At 54.8% G+C, this 19,066-nt stretch overlaps 7 protein-coding genes and 1 non-coding gene across 8 annotated transcripts; 6 read left to right on the top strand and 2 right to left on the bottom strand.

Moving 5' to 3' along the window:
• The first annotated feature begins 269 nt into the window (after positions 1 to 269).
• P153DRAFT_101148 (uncharacterized protein) lies at positions 270 to 509 on the top strand. Its single transcript, XM_033661856.1, has one exon. It carries the CDS (start codon positions 313 to 315, stop codon positions 469 to 471), a length of 159 nt encoding a protein of 52 aa, XP_033528318.1. The 5' UTR covers positions 270 to 312; the 3' UTR covers positions 472 to 509.
• Positions 510 to 1,224: 715 nt separating this feature from the next.
• On the top strand, positions 1,225 to 3,786 carry P153DRAFT_372457 (uncharacterized protein; the record flags this gene model as incomplete). Its single annotated transcript, XM_033669398.1, has 5 exons — positions 1,225 to 1,283; positions 1,333 to 1,359; positions 1,411 to 2,615; positions 2,667 to 3,649; positions 3,700 to 3,786. The coding sequence occupies 5 exons, from the start codon at positions 1,225 to 1,227 to the stop codon at positions 3,784 to 3,786; spliced, it is 2,361 nt and encodes a 786-aa protein (XP_033528317.1).
• Positions 3,787 to 3,824: 38 nt separating this feature from the next.
• P153DRAFT_362961 (uncharacterized protein) lies at positions 3,825 to 5,024 on the bottom strand. The gene is made up of 2 exons (XM_033667264.1): positions 4,693 to 5,024; positions 3,825 to 4,627 (listed from the first exon to the last, which is right to left on the bottom strand). The coding sequence occupies exons 1-2, from the start codon at positions 4,876 to 4,878 to the stop codon at positions 4,277 to 4,279; spliced, it is 537 nt and encodes a 178-aa protein (XP_033528316.1). The 5' UTR covers positions 4,879 to 5,024; the 3' UTR covers positions 3,825 to 4,276.
• Positions 4,015 to 4,086, top strand: P153DRAFT_t20. The gene has a single exon. It is a non-coding gene; the product is annotated as a tRNA-Gln (tRNA).
• Positions 5,025 to 5,146: 122 nt separating the features above from the next.
• On the top strand, positions 5,147 to 5,832 carry P153DRAFT_362960 (uncharacterized protein). Its single transcript, XM_033667263.1, has 3 exons — positions 5,147 to 5,266; positions 5,364 to 5,496; positions 5,625 to 5,832. Exons 1-3 carry the CDS (start codon positions 5,264 to 5,266, stop codon positions 5,684 to 5,686), a joined length of 198 nt encoding a protein of 65 aa, XP_033528315.1. The 5' UTR covers positions 5,147 to 5,263; the 3' UTR covers positions 5,687 to 5,832.
• Positions 5,833 to 5,845: 13 nt separating this feature from the next.
• Positions 5,846 to 8,722, bottom strand: P153DRAFT_362958 (barren). Its single transcript, XM_033667262.1, has 4 exons — positions 8,643 to 8,722; positions 8,341 to 8,587; positions 6,490 to 8,292; positions 5,846 to 6,432 (listed from the first exon to the last, which is right to left on the bottom strand). The coding sequence occupies exons 1-4, from the start codon at positions 8,696 to 8,698 to the stop codon at positions 6,169 to 6,171; spliced, it is 2,370 nt and encodes a 789-aa protein (XP_033528314.1). The 5' UTR covers positions 8,699 to 8,722; the 3' UTR covers positions 5,846 to 6,168.
• A 252-nt stretch (positions 8,723 to 8,974) lies between these two features.
• Positions 8,975 to 12,278, top strand: P153DRAFT_362957 (sodium/calcium exchanger protein-like protein). The gene is made up of 5 exons (XM_033667261.1): positions 8,975 to 9,017; positions 9,077 to 11,852; positions 11,886 to 12,052; positions 12,083 to 12,115; positions 12,146 to 12,278. The coding sequence occupies exons 1-5, from the start codon at positions 8,982 to 8,984 to the stop codon at positions 12,173 to 12,175; spliced, it is 3,042 nt and encodes a 1,013-aa protein (XP_033528313.1). The 5' UTR covers positions 8,975 to 8,981; the 3' UTR covers positions 12,176 to 12,278.
• Positions 12,279 to 16,482: 4,204 nt separating this feature from the next.
• P153DRAFT_274152 (uncharacterized protein) lies at positions 16,483 to 16,737 on the top strand (the record flags this gene model as incomplete). Its single annotated transcript, XM_033662927.1, has 2 exons — positions 16,483 to 16,548; positions 16,600 to 16,737. Coding segments are annotated over 2 exons (204 nt in total), but the record flags the coding sequence as incomplete, so codon positions are not given.
• Between the last annotated feature and the right edge of the window lie 2,329 nt (positions 16,738 to 19,066).

Here is a 19,066-nt window from a genome sequence, read left to right as displayed (position 1 = left end):
CTTCCGTCTCAGAATCATCCATTTCTAGGGGATCACCATGACAAGACCTGAGCTAGTGACTCTCCCAAACAGCACTAACGGTCCTTTTCTCATCCTCCCGCTCCCTGCCTTCAGTCCCCTGGATCTGGTCGACCGGAACGGTGTCCTGTAGTGGTGGAGGTTGTCATGACCTTCGTGACAAAACTCAATGACTAATATCGATTGAGGGGCGCATTTCGACAGATGATAGGAATGTAGAAGATGATGATCGACTTTGAGACACGAATTCCACAGCCTCAAGCCTCGTTGCATGAACGCGCCAGCATAGTTGAGATGGTCTCTATGTGTTTCAGGTGTACGCCCATGATTGTTACCATACCATGCTTCAGATATACAAAGGAACGGAGTGGGTGTTGCCGACCAGTCTGTACATGCTTGAGCGAACGCAACGCAACCTACGCCACTGCAGTGCAACTTCTCCTGCTAATGTAGACCACGGAACAGCCCTAGCACCACGGGCCGGTATGGTATGCCAAGTACGTGAAGCTTGCAGGCATCAGCCGTAGGGTTGTGGGCCTAGGTACCAAATACCTAGGTTCGTTTCTTTTGTCCGATAGGTACTTTTACGCTGGCAGTACGCTCGGGCCTATCGGAGGAAAGAAACGTGCGTCTGCTTCGTACTGATTTCGGACAATCCGTGCATGTCATGGCTGATGCCACAATGATTGAACACTATCCTACAACCCACGGATAGTGTCTCGCTACAATTTGTTGAGAGCCTCAATCACTAGAGAGCTCAGTGAGAGTTTGGGACGATGTTAAAGACTGTTCTCCACCATGATGCAGATCGCCCTTTCCCCACTTGGTGGAGTAGCGTCAGATTGTGATTGGCGCTCGGTACAAATATGGAGACCTTATCGTCGTCTTCCGTTGCCAGTGGATGCTAAATGGAAGGAAAGCTGGCGCCGTCCAGGCATTGCTGCGCAAACATCCACGACCTTGCGCTCATCATCTCATCGAGTCATCCACGCAAAGTTGTGATACGCTCTGCTACGGTTCGGCTTAGTCTAGTATTCAAAGTTCAATCGACTCCCCCACTTCTTCGACATCCACAAGCCATCCGATGCCTTACTAAACGACTAACGGGTTCTTTTCAACGTCTCGTATCCATCCTATCACTTCCAAAGGTCTATTGAAAATCTCCGCCTATCGCGGACAAAGCCTTAGTCCGCTAACTAACGTACTATGCCTCGACCCAAGAAACCTGGAGTCGAACCAAAAAAGAGATCACGCGGCGGCTGCTGGTAATGTATGCTGCTCATCATGGCAAGTTTGAGCCTGACCGTTGTACAGGCCATGCAAGGCGCGCAAAGTGAAATGGTAGATACCCGACGCCAACTATGGGGTGGCGTTTTGTTGACCGCGAGTTAGTGGAGAAGAGAAGCCTTATTGTACAAATTGTGAACGGCAAGGAGAGACATGCGACTATAGCATCAGACTCAACTGGGGAGGGCGGGCCAAAAAAGATAGAATCGCCCCAGGTTCTGTACTGTCAAGTGCAACAGGCAGTCCTTATCAATCGACAGTCTCGTTTGATGAGGATGTCTCCCCGCTGTCTCCAACGATACCACAAGCACTAGTGCCATCAAGAAACACGAAAAAACATGTGCGCTCACACTCAGATGGGACCCATCCGGGGTCAGGGACGCTCATAATCGATCCGGAGTTAGTTCGATTCAGCCAGTCGCCGTCGCACACAAATACCAACGATGCGGAGTTCGCTGAGCAGAATCAGTACCTCCATCGAACGATAGGACTTCCAACGTCAGTACCATATGCTCAGCACCAATTCCAAAGCATGTCCGATTATCCATCACCATCTGTATCGAGCTTCGACTACCGTAACTACAACAATGTGGGACCTACGTCTGTCACCACAGACGCGCCCATTTCTCTGGCGTCCATGCCGCCACCTCGCGAATCAGTCGAACCCTTGCACAAGCGGCACAAACATACCTACTCCATGGATCCATCCATGTTAGACGTGTGTTCTCCAAGCAGCGGTTCGCCTACACCATATAGCCCTTTCATGGCAATGCCTTTGACACCAAACTCGTCAGTTGGTTTTGAAGAACCTATCACGCAAACCGCACCGAAACCGCAAAACTGCCCGCCTCTGGACTTGCACAGATTGTCAGTACAATCACTCATCAACGGACCGGCCGAGGACGATGAGCGGATCAATGGCCTCGAGACTCAGCGCGGACGGAAGTATCCAATTGCCGATTCTGCATCGACTACATTTGGGTATGATCGCGGTTTGCCAGATCTCGACACGCCAAACAACGACGACTTCTCTGCTATAGCAATTTTTAGTCCACCGAGTGGCACTACGAGTTTCAAGGAAAAGCAGAATCGATGTCTGCCTCGAACAGATGACATGAATCTTGAAAGGAGTGGGTATTATGTGGAAGCAGTACCAGTCACGATACCTCAGTCTTTGGTTCCTCTACCAGCTCTACTTAGGGAGAATCCCATGAACCTGTTGTATTTTCATCACTTCCTCAATCACACAGCGCGTATTCTCGTTCCACACGACTGTGAGAAAAATCCGTTTCGCCAGATCTTACCAGAGAGTATGTACGGCAAGATTCTAGTTTTATTCTCCTCACTGACCTTGTAAATAGTGGCCGTTCACGATGAAAATATTATGAATCTGCTCCTCGCCTACAGTGCCTCCCATCGTGCCCGCATACTCGATCATCCTGAGCCCGCGAATCGTATAGCAGTCTGGGTGCAAGATGTCTTTCCCAGGCTCCGCCAAACAATAACGGAAAATCCCAATTATATATCAAACAGCACACTCGCTGCAGTCATCATGATGGCATCACTAGAAATCATCTCCTCCAACACATTCGATGTGCCCGTCTCGTGGCAATCGCATCTCACCATGGCGCGCCAAATGATCACTACACGCGGCGGACCACAGAGCATTGACCGTCATGATCATGTTGCGTACTTTTTGTCGCGATGGTATGCGTATCTCGACGTTGTCGGCTCCCTGAGCGGGAGCAAGAGCGATGTTCACCTCGGATCCTTCTATTGGCCTAGCGAAGACGCATATACAGACGAGGACTATGAGATCGACTGTTTGATGGGCTTCACTAACCGCTGCGTCGGCAGCTTAGCTCGCATCAGTGAGTTGGCCAAACAATGCGCACCGCAGCGTATCGACGAGGGAGGAGATATCCGCGAGGACTGGCGACCAAGCCCGGATATTGTACAAAAAGCAGAGCTCATAAGGCACCAGCTGGAAGAAGGATTGTCAGACAAACACACGCACAAACGATGTCATCACCACGGAGGCACATCGTTCGAGACCGAAGGTGCATGGGACTCGACCGAGATCTCTGCCACGAATCAGATGTTCCACTGGGCCGGTCTCATTCATCTGTTTCGTCGGGTACTGGGAACGCCAGTGAATGACCCTGAGGTGCAGAATGCGGTGCGCATGGTCGTTGCACTTCTGGATCAGGTAGGCAAAGGTTCCACAGCGGAGGTTTGTCTGCTGTTCCCGATGTTCGCAGCTGGATGCAATGCGCAAGATTGTGGCCAGAGGGAGAAGATCATGAGTCGGTTGAGAAGTGTCGAAGGGTTCGGCATGACACATGTAAGTTGTCCTGAAGACTGAGCCAGAACACAAATGCTGACTCTTGACAGATTCACAAAGCGCGCTCACTCATGCAGCGCGTTTGGGATACTGGGAAGCCATGGGAATCACTAGTCTCGGACGAGTTTTTTGGTTGATGACTTGGAGAGAAAGTAGCCAAGTGGAAAGGGAAAGATGATAGTCGTTGAGTCTACACATAAGCCGCCCCGATGTTGACGCAAAACGTGCCCCGCACGATGCCCCACCGTCGATCGCTGAACCGCACAAGCCCAATAGCCAAATGCTCACCAAAAACGTATCACGACTCCCGCAATTTGGCTTCATATAGCTTCACATGGAGCTCGACACGCCACAAACAATGAATTGGTTGAATGGTGTAATGGTCAGCACTTCAGATTCTGATTCTGGAAATCCCAGTTCGATTCCGGGTTCGACCTCGTTTTTTTGGCCTATTGACGATGAAGAGGAGTAGTAGCATGGGCCTATCTCTTTGCATCGTAAGAAAGGTGACGGACGATGATAGTGCGTATCGTTTTGTTTTGCTGGGGGTATCTTCGTGGGTCTGTACTGCGTCTATGCAGACAGGCACTGTACACGGACTCAATCGTACATGTTCCTCGCCCATCATCAAGGCCACCAGCCTCCCTTCGCGACCCTCCTGACCGCATCTGTGGCTTTCGTCGCCTCCTCAGCGCCCTCCTTCACACTGTCAGCCACCTCACCAACTCCCGCCACTACGCGATCTCTGACCTCTCCAACCGCTTCCACTGCCCCGTCGATGGTCTCCTGTGCTGCCAGCTTCTGCTGGCGCAGCGCATCACCGAGCTCCCGTTGCAGATCTCTTATCTCCATCCTTAGTTCGTGTTTCTCCTCGATGGCTTCGAGTTTCATCCAGCCATAGTATGCGATCTGGTACGTGAAGAGGGCTCCGAGAAAGCATTTGAGCATGGGACTCCCGAAGGATTTGTAGAATGCACCCTATGCCAATCTGTCAGCTTTCCGTCCCACCAGACGATGTTTGCAGAATGTGGCCGATGACGTACCGACTTGGACGGTTCCTTGGGTTGCGCATCATAAGATGGGTTTGGTGGCGAAGTCGGGGGATGTGCCGGCGCGGATTGGGCTTCTCGTTCGGTCGCGTATGTTCTTGTTCTTCTTGCCACTTGTCCAATTCTCGGCGCAAGGCTTCTTCTCGACGCCGTTGATGCTATTGCTCTGACGTTGTTCATCGTGACCAAGGCACCCGTTTCTGCGCTCTTCTTCTAGCGTCTCTGGCCAGATGTCGCTGGCAGCCTGGCGGATATTTCAAATGTAAGGGGAGGGGTGTGCGTTGAAGATTTTATGTATATATAGCGCGTGCGACGTGCGATAGCCGTCGAGAAAGAGCAAACCTCCGAGACCAACTCCGCATCCCCTAGCGCACAACACGCGTCCGTGCACCATCTTCTGCCGAACGAACACCTTGCACTCCTAACTCAGTATCCGCGCTCTTGAAACCTCACGTCCTCCCAACGCTCCTTTTTCCGCGCCTTGTCTTCTCTTCTCACGTCCGGTCTTTCATCGTCCTTTGTAGTCTCCCACACGGCGTGTTTTATTTCTTCCGACAACTGCAAAATGGTATGCGATGCCCTTTGAGACCCTGACCTGGACCCTTGGCCCACGGTCCCAAACATGGCCGTGCAAGACGAATCCGTGCTGACGCGTAAACTTGCAGGCGCAAACTCCCCAGCAACGCCAGGCGAACATGCGCTTTGCAAAGGCACAGGAGGCCAAGATGGGCAAGCCGGAGCAGGTGGTCAAGGTCAAGCGCGAGCCGCAGAAGAGCCCCATTAGCAAGTTCTGGGTCGGTACGTTTGCACACCCATCCCGGCTATGATTTGTGGAAAAGAGCAGTACCGGACTATTGCGCGAGCGAAAGATGGCGCAAGAAGGGACGGGTTCAATGAGACATGGAATGCTAACCATGATTGGATAGTCATCCTCGGCTTCGTACTCTGCGGAGGGCTCATCTTCGAGCTCATGAAGCTTTTCTTCTAAGTCATCGCGCCCAAGTGATCCCGGTCGGACTCGATTGACTTTCTCAATCGACCATGGCGACGATCAGTACAAAATGGGCACGAGGGAGTTGCTGCAGGCAATAGCGACGCATAAAAGAGGACAAAGGGTATACTGAGAGTTTTTTTGTGATTGAATTTCATCTGGCATGGCGTTATACATGGGACATGGCATACAGGGGACTGAGCTGCGTTGCGAGTGTAGTTGAAGCGGATACCAATGCGTCTGAGTTTACTTTGCACTTGCGTGCCCTACACTTTGTTCTGCCGTGACTCTTGCTGTGCAGTCTCAGAGCTTGCTTACGACTGGACTCTAGCTTCATCCACTACAGCACGCTTTATTTTCAACGCAAAGATTCTGGCAGCCAGGATGAGTCTTCGTCATTCGTTGATCATTCCAAATGTTCGCCAATATCCGTTACCCATCATCTCCTCTGAAACAGCTTCATGGCTATCACACATGACCTAATCTCCCCCAACACTCAGATCTGCCGTAAAATCCCTCCGGATAGTGAGGTTTTCCAAGCCCTCCTGATTGTCGATGACCAACCCTTTCTCATTAGCCAAATGCAGTAGACAGATGAAACAGTAACTCGTCGAGATATCAGCCAAAGCCTTCTCTGGGTACACCGTTTGCAAGTTATTGACGACTTGTGTAAAAGTGAGGGAGCCGTCGACTGCTTTTGTGGCAGGGTCGTCGAGAGCCGCAGACTGGGGTGGGGCGATGATCTGATTGGTGTCAGTTGGGAATATTGTGAGATGCACAAACAGAGGGAGTGGACTGACATCTTCAAACCCGATACCGTTCCACAATTCGTCCTTGAGCCGCTTGACATCTACCTTCTTTGCCACGCGGGCGTACTGAACATATTCAGGCCGGAATCTTCTACTCTGAGTAACCAGCTGTGCACCAAATGCGTCGGCTTGGGAACCTGGCACTACGTCATCTTCCATTGGCCGCATGAGTCCGGGGACATCTTGTGTGAGCGGTGGTGAGAATTGGTCGTGCGCGTTTGCAAAACTATCGTCGTCGTCGACACCTCCGCCGGGTAGGGGCAAGCCGTCGTCCTGGAAGAAGTTGGCGTCGTAATTGCCTTGCACTGCCCCATCTTCGTTTACGAGCGCATCTTGGTTGTGTTTTGCCCAGTAGGCTTCGTCGACTTCGCCATTAGCTGGTTCGGTGGGCTGTGGCTGTGCCCGTCGGCCTACTCTCCGGGCTTCCATGCGATTTTTGGGTTTTAGGAACAATCGCAGCAGCTGCCTTGAGTTGTAATTTCGGTCCTCAGGTAGTAAGTTTCGAGTCTTTGATGTCCATTGAGCTTTTGGTAGCGAGATGGTAGAATTTGAGGTCGCAGACGTGTACAACATATCTGCTGTAGTCTGAGACATGGGGGCTGCGAAGTCTATTTCGAACGGCTCCTTTTCTTTCCGCTTGGTCACGGGTGCTGCCTTGCCAGCGTCTTTGACACGCTGAATTCGCCAGTGCTCGGGGCCTGCCCAGTTTTTTTTCAGTGCCTGATCAAAATAGCTCAGGATGTTCTCTTGCTCCTGACCACGGCCGTGGTTCATGGAAAGATCGTATTGGCCGTCCTCTGCTCCCATAGTTGCGCCGATCCCTTCAGCCTCGTCGTCTCCCTCGTCACCAATCGTATGGACTCGGGCCTGTGGGTCACGAGCAGCTTCCCGGGCCCAGACTTCTCCGCCTTCGCCAAAGCCAGTCTCAGGGGGCAGGTCAAAGCCGCCCATGTTGATATCATCGTCATCGTCATCGTCGAAACCCATTGCGTTGGCGTCGTCGAGAAACACACCGGAGCGGTTTCCAGCTTCGTCGTCCTCGTCGTTGTTGCGGTCTTGTCGCCAGTCTTCGGGGGCTTTGAGAAAGGGCAGATCTATCGAGCCGTTGGCGTCGCCCAAATCGAATGTCTTCATGGAAGGGCACACGTCCTGTTCATCCAGGAGTGAGAGATGCGGGAAATACTTTGCTGCAAGTCGGCCAATGTCTATGTCGATGTGAGTTGGCGAGGATTCATCATCCGGTTTTGTGTCGTCTTCAGGCGCCGGGGTGGTTCGCGTGTCCTCTGCGGTCGCGTCGTTCGCATCGTCGCTGCTGTCAAAGACGATCCTCCCCAGCGAGTCGATGGCCAGGTGGTTCAGGAGCAGTCCCTTTGCGCCGCCCTCGTCGAAGTCGGCGGACGCCTTTTTGAACAGGGGATCTACGGAGAATTCGAGTTCCATCTTCTTGTTCTGCAGCTGGTCGAAGTCGGAGACGAGGGTGGCTCCGGCCGAGCGGGCGGCCCTCTTCTTGCGCCTGGGCTGGCCGTCCTCTCCCTCGTCGGCGTCGTCGTCCTGGCCATCTTCGTCGTCGTCAGCGGCACCGCGGCGCTTCTTGTTGGCGTTCTCGGCAAGACCGCTGAGCAGCTTGCCCGTGTCGGTGGCGACGCTGTCGACGCGGCTCGTGTATATCTTGACGCAGCCGTCGAGGGTGCAGCTGGCCTTTTGGAAGTTGACCGTGTCGCCCTCGCGCAGGAGCGACATTTCGTGGAAGTAGTCGATGAGGGCAAAGTTCCACGAGTTGTTTGCGTTTATTTTCTGCGCCCGTCAGCCCGGCCTGGCGAGGGAGGGAGGAGACAGTCATACGTTATCTGTGGCCATCTTCATCCACTCCTCGAAGTTGGCGAGCAGCGGCATCACGCGCGTCAAGGGGGTGACGGCGGCGCCGGCGACATCGGGCATGGCCTCATCGTCGTTGGAGGGCGTGAGGGGGTTGAGCTGGCCGGCTGCGAGCGAGGCGCCTCTGCGGCCGGGCGTCGAGTTTGCGCCAAACGACTTGCGGTGGGCATGGCGGCGCTTTGCTTTCTCCTGGCGGTCGTCGTTGAGCGGCACTCTGCGCGTGGTCAGCCGTGTGTGGCACGTTGGAGATGGAATTGACGGCGACGTACTTCATGGGCGACTCCTGCGGGGTCGGGGCGATGCTGTATCTTGAGGAGCGCGGCATCGTGGAGGCGTGGGTGGTGTGGTGTCGACGTCGTGTCGGCCTTGTTTGTCAATAGACGGACGCGGCCCTGTCCCCGCCATTCTCTCCACCAGCCACAGTGCTCTCCACCAGCCACAGTACTCGTCACCCGCCACAGTGGCGGTGCGCAGTGACGCGCTGCAGACAAGCTTCGATAAGCTCGACACCAAGTTTTCCAAGGTCCGGCTGCAGATTGGACCACTGCCGCGGCTGCAGGCACTGATTACGCACTCCCGTCCACCGCGCGCCGCTGCCAGTCGTGTCCATGCTGCCGCTCCGCCGCTCCCTCGACGTGCACCTGGTCGCGCGCATTCCTCGACACCACCACGGCTGCATCGCAGCATCGCCTGACACGCCCAGTCCCGCCAATCCCGCCTGCACAGGCCCGACGATGCCATGAACCCGCGCACCTTCCTCGACACAGTGCACACATGGCGCCGCCCACGCTACTCGGCGCGCCCCTTCGCCCTCACCCTGCTCGCCGTCTCGCTCATCGCCCTGCTCGCCTGGGCTAAGGACGCCCGCGCGCCCCAGCATGGCAGCCCCGGCCTGCTCGCGCGCGACCTGGCCATCGTCGACGAAGAGTGCCGCCTCGTCCACCACGCCGTCGACAAGTGCGCCTTTGTGCGCGCAAACTGCCCCGACGAGGAGGCCGGCGTCGTCTCGTACCTCTCCTTCTACTACTGCCGCCTGCCCCATGCAAAGCCCGTCGCCTTCACCGTCCTGGCCCTCTGGCTCGGCGTCCTCTTCAGCACCATCGGCATTGCCGCCAGCGACTTCTTCTGCGTCAACCTCAACACCATCTCGGGCATGCTGGGCATGAGCGAGAGCCTGGCCGGCGTGACCCTGCTGGCCCTGGGCAACGGCAGTCCCGACGTCTTCTCCACCTTTGCCGCCTTCCGCACCCACGCCGCGAGTCTGGCCATTGGCGAGCTCATTGGCGCCGCCAGCTTCATTACCGCCGTCGTCGCCGGCTCCATGGCCCTGATCCGCCCCTTCAACGTCGCCCGCAGGAGCTTCGTCCGCGATGTGGGCTTCTTCATCGTCGCCGCTGCCTTCAGCATGGGCTTCATCGCCGACGGCGAGCTGCACCTCTGGGAGTCCGTCACCATGGTCGCCTTCTACCTCTTCTACGTCGTATTTGTCGTGGCATGGCATTGGTGGCTCAATCAGCGACGCGCGCGGAGGCTCAAAACGGCTGCCATGAGAAGCCAGTATGTCATGCCTGGTGGGGACGAGGAAGATGTTCCGCAGTATCACGACGACGAGGAAACACCTGCAACACCGGGTGCCAGAACACCCGTGCGCGGCATGTCCGAACATGATTTTTTGGCCCTGGAGCGCGCAGGCACTTCCCCCTTGGACGCAGATGAAAACGAAGAGGACCTCGAGCGCTGGATGGGCGAGATGACCAACAACATGCGCGTTAGCAGGCCCCCCATCGGACTGCGACGTAGCACTTACACGCCCATCCGTCCCAGTCTCGTTGGCGCATTGGAGTTCAGAGCCGTGCTCTCCTCCTTGCAGAAGTCGAGGAACATTCAGTCAATGCCCATCAACTTGCGACGCTACTCGGATGACCCAACCTACACGACCGTCCAGCAACAGGACCTTATCTCTACCGCCTCTGATCCTGCACCTCGACCCCCTTTTGCTGTGGCATCCACAGCTCCCGACACCGAACCGCGCCTTGTTCGTCCTGGACGAGACATTCAGCACAACATGGGACATCGCATACGGGCCGTATCTACTAACGACCTTGACAGCATTCGTCTCGATCCGAGTTCATTGCACTCAGTACCTCATATCACGTTTGGTCCAGCAACCCCTGATGCACGGCGTAGACCATATGCGAACAACATGCCTCCCCTGTCACCCACCATCTCCCTCTCTCCTCCGCCCTCCCAGCACTCATCCAGAGCACCGAGTCTACTACCACACAAACATAGGCACCGTTCACCCGATCGTTTGGCACCTCCTCATAAAGATAGCCAGGGCCTTTCACCGGTGCGTCAAGGGACGACAACCCCGAGTCCCCTTTCATCCCCAATTCTCGAACCTGGTCAGCACGCACAGCCTCCAAACCTCAAGTTGGCTGTTCATGGCACTGCTTCTCCCCCGATACCCTTCCCCGCCTACACCGACTATCCATTCTTGGCCGGGGACTCTTCAAGGCCACCAAGCCTACATCTGCCTCCGCCTAGCGCATCGCCTCAGTCCTCATTTCACAAAGATTCGTTTGGAGCACGTGATGTGACCAAGACACCGAGATGGTGGCCGTCCAACGTTTTTCCTCCACCGCATATCCTCTTGTCGACCCTGTTTCCTACCATGACAAACTGGGCGGACAAGAGTTTTTGGGATAAGTTGCTAGGCGTAGTCGCTGGACTCCCTGTGTTTCTTCTGACCATCACTCTTCCCGTTGTCGAGCCGCAAAAGGACGAGGACGACGTTGATGATGGGTTACCTACAGATTTCGGGCTTCCTCCGCCTTTGACCCCTGCCGTCGGGAGCCTAGACACACAACATCGCAGTCCGTTAGCCATGCTGGCTGCAGGCGGTTCTTTCGACTCGACCAAGGCCGGGATACCACAAACACACCGGGGATCCATTAGTGCTGCGACATCACCCAATCAGCCACCTCAGGTATTCATTACTGCCGCAGACAACCTTCTCCAGTCCCCAGAACAACTCCCTACTGTCCCCTCCTCCTCGGAACCGAACGAATGGAACCGTTGGCTTGTGATTGTGCAAACTTTTACCGCACCTTGGTTCATTGTCTTGGTCGTTTGGGTGAACTTCCAACCCGAAGACGTCCATGCCCTTCTACGCCATACACTATACTCTCTCGTTGCATCACTCTGCATGCTAGCTTTCATACTCGTCACGACTAGCCCGAACAGGCCGCCGCGCTGGCGGTCCCTGTTGTGCTTCCTCGGCTTCGTCGTCGCCATTGCCTGGATCAGCACCATTGCCAATGAAGTAGTCGGCGTTCTGCGTACTCTTGGCGTTGTTCTAAACATGAGTGACGCCATCCTCGGCCTCACCATCTTTGCCGTAGGAAACTCGCTTGGTGATCTGGTTGCTGACATTACTGTTGCGCGGCTCGGCTTCCCGGTCATGGCTCTTAGCGCTTGTTTCGGTGGTCCCATGCTTAACATCCTCTTAGGCATCGGGTTAAGTGGGAGCTATATGATTTTGACAAAAGGCGAGCATCGGCACGAGAAACATCCTCATCAGCCAGTCAAGTTTCGCCCGTATCACATTGTGGTTAGCACGACGTTGATAGTGAGTGGGGCCACGCTGCTTGTCACGCTTGCGGGCCTGCTCGTCGCGGTGCCGATGAGGCGATGGCGAATGGATAAGGTGATTGGATGGGGACTGGTTACGCTCTGGGTTGTCAGTACGTTTGCTAACGTGCTCCTTGAGGTGTTGGGAGTTGGGAATGATGTCAAGTAAATGTGGAGTTGGCTGGCGTTGTTCATACCCGATTGCTTTTGTGTATTGTGTTGCTCGACTTTATCTACTTGTTTACCCTAGAAACACTTGAAATCGATTGTTTATCATTCATTTAAGCGCGTTCAAACCATGGTGCAACTTCGAAAACAGAACCCCTTCGCGGAGGCCGTTCGCCTCTCCCCACCTCCTACCTGTGCAACTCCTCAGGTTCAACTCCAGATTTCGCTATTGCATCGGTGAATCGGCTGCTACGTGGTGCACTCTCATTCCTCGAGACGACGACTCCACATGGCCCAGTGCTTCTCCTGCATGTATGCATGCATGCCGTAGAGCCTCGCATGCAAGCCCAACACAGGCGACGTGCGACGATGTGCCACGTGTGGCCTCTTCTCATAGGCTAACGGGCTCAATGAGGAATTTGAGCTGGCATTTGTGTGTAGTAGCGAATTTTAAGATCGAGTGTGCCGTTCCCGCGTATGCTAGCTGCAGGGCGACGTGTGAGTTGAGAGTGGATAGGGTCCAACTGGGGTTGCCTGGCGTGTGTTGGGCTCACCGGTGATTTGGAGGGAGGGGAGGTTGTAAGTTACCCGTTCCAACACGTAGCATTCCCATTTTGAATCTGGGCGCCTGGCTGCATGCTCTGTCGAAATGGGGGTCTTTTTTGCTGGTGATGACTACGTATCCACGCATGAGGCGCTGCTATGGCTCTTGGTAGTACGGTGGGGTTTTTGGTTAAATAGATGGAGAATTGGGGCCGTTGGTGCAATCGCACCTGCACCGTCGCACGTTCTCCGCATTGTCGCGTCTGCCTCTTGCTTCTAGACGTTTCGCCTGCTCGTCTGTTCGCCAGCCAGATTATGTCAATGTTTTCCGAACCACTTCACATTTCACATTGTTATTTGATTCGGAGAGTCTGGCGTAGACCCTGAGGAGCGTTCCAGCCGTCAACACCACACGCGCTGTTACCCAATCCGTTGCTTTTTTGCAACCACAACTCCATCCTACGATAGCGCACAAAGCAACGCCAGGAGAGTCGAAACTCGGCCTGCCCCAAAGAAGCAACGCAAAAGACGTGCCCTCGTCAGCAGGTCTTGTCTTGCCTTCGCCTGCCCGCTGGTTTACGCGTCTTGTCTTGTGCGACAGCCCTCGCTTCGACGTCCAAGTGCATCTGCTCGAACAGCCACCTGACACAGGCCGTCCTATCGCCCATCGTCTCCTCCGTCTGGTGTCTGCGTCGCTCAACTTGTTGTTATCGATTGTGTCGTGCATCGAGGCCAAGCACGCTTATCACCCGCACATCTCACACACCAATCTCAGGCAAGCAACAGGGGCCTCACAGACACGATCCTGCCCAGTGCTTTGCCCAAACAGCCGCCGCCTGTTCGAGACACTTTGCCACCGCCTGTCGAATCACCATCAGCCTTGCGACGTTTGTTTTTGCCGACAATTGACCCCTCCCTTCTCCCGTCTCGTCTAGCATCTGCTGCGGTGTACCTTTTATATAGCAGGGCTCCTCCCGCGCTCGCAGCCATTGTGCAGCGGCTTTCTCCCACTTGGCGGGCTGTCAACACCCACGCCAGGCCTTTGTTCACCCCGCACCACGGGAGCAGCAGCCCCCACCACGCACTACGCACCCTCACCTGAGCCCAACCCGTCCCAACCCAACACCACGACGGCCCCCCTGATAGCCACAAGGCACCTACTCCGCACACAACGGATACCGGACTCGGCTCGTCTGTGGAAGACCGGGCCCGAGTACGGTTCCTCCACCCACAGCCAGCCTCATGCCGTTAGTCATAGCCCTTCCCCATCGTCAGCGCCCAATGTCTCGTCGTTCGTCCCAGCGGTCGCTTTCGCACCGCACAGTCACCCGTCGTGCTGCCTCCTCGTCTTCCCACACCTCTCGCTCCACCACCCCCTCGAGCGTGTCGATTTCTCCCTCGCGCGGCTCTCACAGAGGCGACACTAACGTTACCATCAGACTCGTACGGAAAGGAATCACCGTCAACAACCACACGGGGGCCGAGGACTATAGTGAAGAAGAGGACTCGTCAGGCGTGCAGGTGTCGTCGGATAGCCAGGGTGACTATACCGATTCCGAGGAGGAGGACGAGGAAGAGGACGAGGACAGCCAAGACGACGACAGTCAGGACGACGATAGCCAAGGAGACGAAGAGTGGGACTACATTGACGAGATCGAGCCGTCCGACTCTGCCTCTCGCCCACGCGTGCACCATCGTGGAGTTCCCCCCGCACCGCCGTCCGCACCGTCCGCACCGCCCGCGCCGCGACTCAAACCATCTCGTCGTCCCTCGTCGCGCCACCACGTCCCTGTCTCCGACGCCCCGTCTCACCACGGGAGCAGGAGCAGGAGCCAGAGCAGAGGTGCACTAGAACACGGGCATCGACAGCGGCGACGCAAGCCTCAGTCTATCCACGACGACACTCTGGAAGACCACGACGATTACCCGGGCTATGCGCCACAGGCCCCGCAAGCCCCGCGTCCCGGGGCGCCGCCTCACCACCCCAGCGCGCAGTGGGCCCATATCCCCCAGCACGCCCCCAGCGGGTATGCCCCTAGCGTGATGTCTGATCCCCGCTACAATCCCTACTCGGGCGGCTCGGCATCGCCCGCGGGTGCACTGGTTCCATTTGGGAACCAGGATCAGTACGGCTACAACGCGAATCCATTTGCACCTCAACAACCCAATCCCTTCACACAAGCGCCTCCAAGTGCGGACCGCAGTAGCTACTTTGGCGATTATCAAGCTCAGGGAGCCCACGCTGGTCAGCCTGGTCAACCCGGTCAACCCAGTCACCCAGGGCATCCAGGGCACTCAGCTCACCCAGGTCAGCCAGGTCATCTGGGTCAACCAGGCCATCTAGGTCAACCGAGTCATCTAGGTCATCCAGGTCAACCGGGTCAGCCCGGCCACCCTGGATACCCTGGCCATCCTGGCCATCCTGGTCACCCTGGCCACCCTGGTCATGGAGGTCATCCAAGTCACGGAGTTCATCCAAGTCACAGCCCAGCTCACAACCAGGCTGTGGGACATCGCGGTTCTCGTAGCCATCGCAACTCTATGCCCCCCGCCCCGCAACCAGGAGAGATGATGCCGTTTTCTGCTACAGGCAACTATCCTCCAAACAACTATCCCCCTGGTAACTATCCTCCCGGCACGTATCCTCCAGGTTACTATCCTCCGTATGGCTCTCCTTACGGAACGCCTGGAATGCAGGGAACACCCGGAATGCCTGGCGTACCTGGCATGCCCTCCATGTACCCGCCATACGGACACCCACAGCATCCCTCTCCTCCACCGCAGCATCTGGTCTCGAAGAGGCCAACTCCTAGGCCGCGCTCAATTGAGCAAGACGCTCTACCACCCCCAGCCGCAGCACCACCGCCGCCACCTCCGGTCGCCCAGTTGGCTCTCACAGCACCGCCGCCGCCGCCCGACACAGCCAAGGAAGATGGCATGCTCTCCAAACTCGAGAAGCTTCTGCTCGGCAAACAAGACGAAGACGAGAAAGCTGAACTGGCGGCAAAGCAGGCTGCCGAGGAGGCGAGAAAGGCTGCCGAGGATGCCAAGTTTGCCCGTCTTGAAAATCTACTCATCCAACAGCAAGAGGCCCGCATCGAGAAGGAAAAGGCGAAGAGGCAAGCTGCTGAAGATGCTGCGGCCGAGGCCGCAGAGGCGAAGAAGAAAGGAAACGAAGACAAGCTCGCTAAGCTTGAAATGCTCATTCTTGCACAAAAGGATGAACAGTTGAAGAGAGAAGCTGCGGCAGATGCAATACGCGCAGCTGAGAAAGCTGCAAACGATGCTCACGCCGCCAAGGTAGCCGCCGATAAGAAAGCTGCCGCTGAGAGAGCTAAGATCATGCTCGAGGCGGCACAAAAGGCACGAGAAGAAGCAGAGAAGAAGGCTGCAGACGAGGCAGAAGCCACCAAGAAGGCGCACGAAAAAGCACTCGCCGAGGCCCAGGCCGCTGCCGAAGCGCTTGAAAAGGCAAAGAAAGAGCTTGCAGAGGAAGCAGAAAAAGCGAAGAGGGAAGCTGCAGAGGCTGCAGAGAAAGCTGCGAAGGAGGCTGCAGAGGCAGCTGAGAAGGCTGCGAAGGACGCCGCGGAAGAGGCTGCAAAAACAAAGAAGAACCTTGAAGAAGAGGCTGCAAAGGCAAAGGCGAATGCTGAAGAGGAATTTGCAAAGGCGAAAAAGAATGCTGAGGAGGAGCTCGCCAAGGCTCAGAAGATCGCCGATGAAGCAGCAGCCAAGCTGGCAGCTCCTCCGCCTCCAACGCCGCCGATCAAGTTCAAGGATGCTGTCGGCCGCAAGTTTAGCTTCCCGTTCGATTTATGTAAGACTTGGAAGGTAAACATGAGCGGAGATCGAACTTGGCACTACAGTACTAACGACTAACAGGGCATGGAAGAACTCATCAAACAGGCATTCCTCCACGTCGATGTGATTGGCCCTCATGTACACCAAGGCCACTACGATCTTGTCGGTCCTGACGGCGAGATCATCCTGCCCCAGATCTGGGAGGTTGTCCTCCAGCCCGACTGGGCGATTACCATGCACATGTGGCCAATGCCTGAACCGACACCCCCACCGCCTCCACCACCACCTCCGGAACCTGTCGTAGAGATACTCCCCCCTCCCCCTCCACCTCCGCCGCCCCCCGGGCCTCCCGAAGCAATGTATTCATGGCCAGATTATTCATATCAAAGCCAGACTCCTCCTCCTCCTCCAAAAGTGTACGTCAAGCTCAAAACACTACACAACACCTGCATCAATCATGTTGTGCAATCTAAACAAGGGCTAACTTTACAACCAGTCGAACTAAGGTTCCTAGAGAGAAGAGACCGAAGCGTGATTCGATGCAAGGCGCAATGTCAATCCCGCCACCGCCTCCCCCAATGGGTATGCCTATGGAAGTAATTCCCATGGGCATGCCTGTGGAAATAATGCTTCCTCCACCACCTCCTCCAATGGCGCCTCCTGGGGTTTATGGCATGCCACCCCCACCGCCAGCCATTATAGATGTGACTCCTACCCCTAGCTCTTCTCACTCATCCCGCAAGAAGCCCGCTCCATCAGGGTTCTTACTATGGGCATCTGGCGGTGCTGGTAGTTCACGATCTAGTAAAAAGACTAAGAAGGTCTAAAGAGCTTCGTATCTAGCCCTTGTCGTGGATGCTTCTCAGGACAGATCTCGTCTGAAGGTCATTCTTGACTTGGTCAACACAATGCTGGACCTGGAGAGGCGCTGAGCCACGCAATGAGATATGCAACTCGCGAGACGATACGCAGTGACAAAATCTTGGTAAAGAGTTATGTTTGTTTCGCGCGATTTTGCATTTCTATTGATGTTATCCTTACGCCACGCATCGTTTCCTCCTTGGTTTTGTTCTTTTTTCATGCTAGTATTGCAGTGGCCTCTGCGTAAGATGGACCTTTCATGATATCATTCGTGGTATCTTCGGCCTGGGATCTTCCGAACGTCAGCGATTTTGTGTTACAGATGCCTCAGGGTATTGAGTGTTGATGTCTTTCGCTTCTTTTCGCGCTTTCTGTTTTGGGATTGTTCTTCTTTGCTGCTCGGCCGTGTCGTGTTATGTTCTTTTCTCCCTCTCTTTTCGGACTGTCGTTTTGCGTCTATTTGGGAGGTCTCCATTGGCAGCACAGGTCGAAGGGTACCCTCTGTCTGGTCCTGTTGTCCTCTTGCTTGTTAGTCTGGTAGGTGTTCGGTCAATATTTCGCCAACACTGTCTAGGAAAGGGGAAAAGTCTAGATTTCCTGTTGTTCATTTAGCGCCTCGTTACGTCTCGCATCTGGACTTCTGGACTACCCCCTCTTGCGCTGGCGTTGGAGTTTTCATCATCTATTTGACGCTTTTTTGTGTGAAGGAGCAGCCGGAAGTCATGAGTAACGAAGTACGGGGAGACGATAATGATTTTGGGTGTTTTGGTAGAGATGATGTATATTGCGCCTGCGGGAATGCTGGGTCTGTTATTTCGAGGATTGGATATATGTAACTCGATGATTTGCCTAATATATATCTCTTCATATCAACACCTTCTTTGATTTCGAACTATGTTCTGCCTATCGTGCTCTTGGGGATACGTGTTGGATATGTACCCTTGGCTAGCCCACTGCTGCCCGGAGATTTGCGACTTAGTATGTACTGAAGTCACGTATACAGGAACCTGATCATCAAACCCTTTTACTGTATGAGCAGAGTTCAAACGCCTAGCATTGAGCATCAGTTGATCAATATGCAGGCCTTCATCGTACTGTACATATTTTGACGCTCGGCAGCAATCAACCAGATCTCAGGCCGGGAGTCAGTTGCTGGATTAGATTTCTGGTCGATTAATACCTCTTTCGATGTATATGCTATGCGCATTAAACTGCTTCTAGCAGTGAAGGCCGTGCATGTCGGTCTCCAATCAGGTTTGATATTTCGACGAACTGATGCCTACATCAGGCTTTACCTGTACTGGCTATGGCTAATCACAATGTCTCATCAGGAAGTAGCATAGCCTATCTCATCGCCATGTGCTATGAGCTTAACCCAAACAGTGTAGCAATAGCCACGAGAACGTCGCCAACTATTAGGGCAGATGCTTCGACCAAGGTTATTCGAGTAGTATTGGCGAGGGTTGATTCTGATCCAGACGTCATCATTGTGGTTGCCGAAGCTGAGTTGTGTCTGATCTGGTAAGTCAGTTGATGTATATATTCCCCATCTACAGTACAAGAGAAGTGTTAACTCATGGAAAATAGCTTGGTTAAGAAGACCCCAAAATCAAAGAGTGGTACAAGTTACTTGACATTAAGGCACCGAGTCTACGTTATAATGATGTTGACGCGGCTCTTGAATCAT

This window comes from Dothidotthia symphoricarpi (assembly GCF_010015815.1).
Source record: "Dothidotthia symphoricarpi CBS 119687 unplaced genomic scaffold P153scaffold_2, whole genome shotgun sequence".
NCBI lineage: Eukaryota > Fungi > Ascomycota > Dothideomycetes > Pleosporales > Dothidotthiaceae > Dothidotthia > Dothidotthia symphoricarpi.
This window is presented reverse-complemented; position numbering and strand designations above follow the sequence as displayed.

Bases quoted from the DNA above. Each gene is read 5' to 3' on its own strand.
- P153DRAFT_101148 (XM_033661856.1), top strand. From the start codon at position 313: ATGGTCTCTATGTGTTTCAGGTGTACGCCCATGATTGTTACCATACCA.
- P153DRAFT_362961 (XM_033667264.1), bottom strand. From the start codon at position 4,878: ATGAACAACGTCAGAGCAATAGCATCAACGGCGTCGAGAAGAAGCCTT. The intron at 4,628-4,692 runs GTACGTCATCGG...AGATTGGCATAG, and splicing joins CCAAGGAACCGTCCAAGTCG to GGTGCATTCTACAAATCCTT.
- P153DRAFT_362960 (XM_033667263.1), top strand. The intron at 5,497-5,624 runs GTACGTTTGCAC...ATGATTGGATAG, and splicing joins CATTAGCAAGTTCTGGGTCG to TCATCCTCGGCTTCGTACTC.
- P153DRAFT_362958 (XM_033667262.1), bottom strand. From the start codon at position 8,698: ATGCCGCGCTCCTCAAGATACAGCATCGCCCCGACCCCGCAGGAGTCG. The intron at 8,588-8,642 runs GTACGTCGCCGT...GACCACGCGCAG, and splicing joins CCGCAGGAGTCGCCCATGAA to AGTGCCGCTCAACGACGACC. The intron at 6,433-6,489 runs GTCAGTCCACTC...GACACCAATCAG, and splicing joins ACGGTATCGGGTTTGAAGAT to ATCATCGCCCCACCCCAGTC.
- P153DRAFT_362957 (XM_033667261.1), top strand. From the start codon at position 8,982: ATGCTGCCGCTCCGCCGCTCCCTCGACGTGCACCTG. The intron at 11,853-11,885 runs GTTTCGGTGGTC...ACATCCTCTTAG, and splicing joins GGTCATGGCTCTTAGCGCTT to GCATCGGGTTAAGTGGGAGC. The intron at 12,116-12,145 runs GTCAGTACGTTT...GTGCTCCTTGAG, and splicing joins GACTGGTTACGCTCTGGGTT to GTGTTGGGAGTTGGGAATGA.